The following is a 1115-nucleotide window of genomic DNA, read 5'->3' on the forward strand; positions in this document are numbered from 1 at the left end:
TGCGACGATGTGAAAGTTGGAAGTGCCCGCGACGATGGTGCCGCGGGAACACTTTTGGACGTTGGTGGATCTCGACTTCGCTCGAGTTCGGATGGAGGAGGTCCAATTCGTGGACGCTTCGGACGAAGCGTTCGGGATGGCCGGACTTGGCGAAGCAACGTTCGAATACGTATGCGATATCACGAGCTACGTCAATATCGTCGACGAAGCCGACGAAGCCGGTATGCCAGCGCGGATGTTTGAAGCCAACGCGTGCTTGGCCAAATTTGGACGAACTCATAACGACTTCGAGCGCCACGTCGTGTGGATGTTGAACGCCGTGGCCACGATGACGATGGTGACCGCTGATGGGCGAGGGTTCACGCGCTACAAAGACCGCATGCGCGAAGGCGATCCAGGTTGGGTGCTCGACGTGGGCACATCGACCTGTGTGAAGGCGAGACGTTGTTGGAGTACATTTCCGTGTTCGTGTACTCGTTGCTGCGACCAAACGCGGGTCGGCAGAAGAATCGGCGTGTGAGTTGGCCGACGACTGTGGGGGCCTTGGCCGGGTCTTTGGCTAATTTTGATTTGACCCGTCGATCGATTTACGGGCAACTATCCGCCGAGCTTGTCGCGCGGATCGCTATTCGCGCAGGAACGCGGCGTGAACGCGAGGTAAGTTGGAGTGGACCGCGGCTTCTGACGACCATCGCGTAGATGAACCGTCTGCGACGGCAAGCTGTCGTCCGCCCTTCGTCCATTTCGACTGCACCACCCGTGGTGCGGTCGAGTGCAGTGTCAACGACGACGGGGGTGGCGCCGTCGATTTCGCAAGCAGGGGTGCTGGGAGCGTCTCCCCTACCAACGGGAAGGACGCGGAATCCCCCAGAGGATCCTCGGCTGGCTGGGCGGCAAGAGTCGGGGCGGTCGATGGCGCTGGACCGCCACCGTGGGTATGGGGGAATGAAGACGGAGCCTGCAGCGGCGGGTACGGTGCAAGGTCAACGTCCGATGCTGCCCGCGTTTCGGACGGAGCGCGCCCGCCTGAGGGCGGAGGCGATGGAGTGGCGGGAAAACCTCGAAGAACTTCAGGCGCACATCGTGGCACCGTCGCCTCCGGCCGAGGAGCAGCG

The 1115-nt window shown here is 61.8% G+C and overlaps 1 protein-coding gene across 1 annotated transcript; it reads left to right on the forward strand.

Moving 5' to 3' along the window:
• Window positions 1-34: 34 nt before the first annotated feature.
• Window positions 35-699, forward strand: H310_15120 (hypothetical protein; the record flags this gene model as incomplete). The annotated part of the gene is made up of 2 exons (XM_008883097.1): window positions 35-398; window positions 437-699. The coding sequence occupies 2 exons, from the start codon at window positions 35-37 to the stop codon at window positions 697-699; spliced, it is 627 nt and encodes a 208-aa protein (XP_008881319.1).
• Between the last annotated feature and the right edge of the window lie 416 nt (window positions 700-1115).

Source organism: Aphanomyces invadans, assembly GCF_000520115.1.
Source record: "Aphanomyces invadans strain NJM9701 unplaced genomic scaffold supercont1.182, whole genome shotgun sequence".
Lineage (NCBI taxonomy): Eukaryota > Oomycota > Saprolegniomycetes > Saprolegniales > Verrucalvaceae > Aphanomyces > Aphanomyces invadans.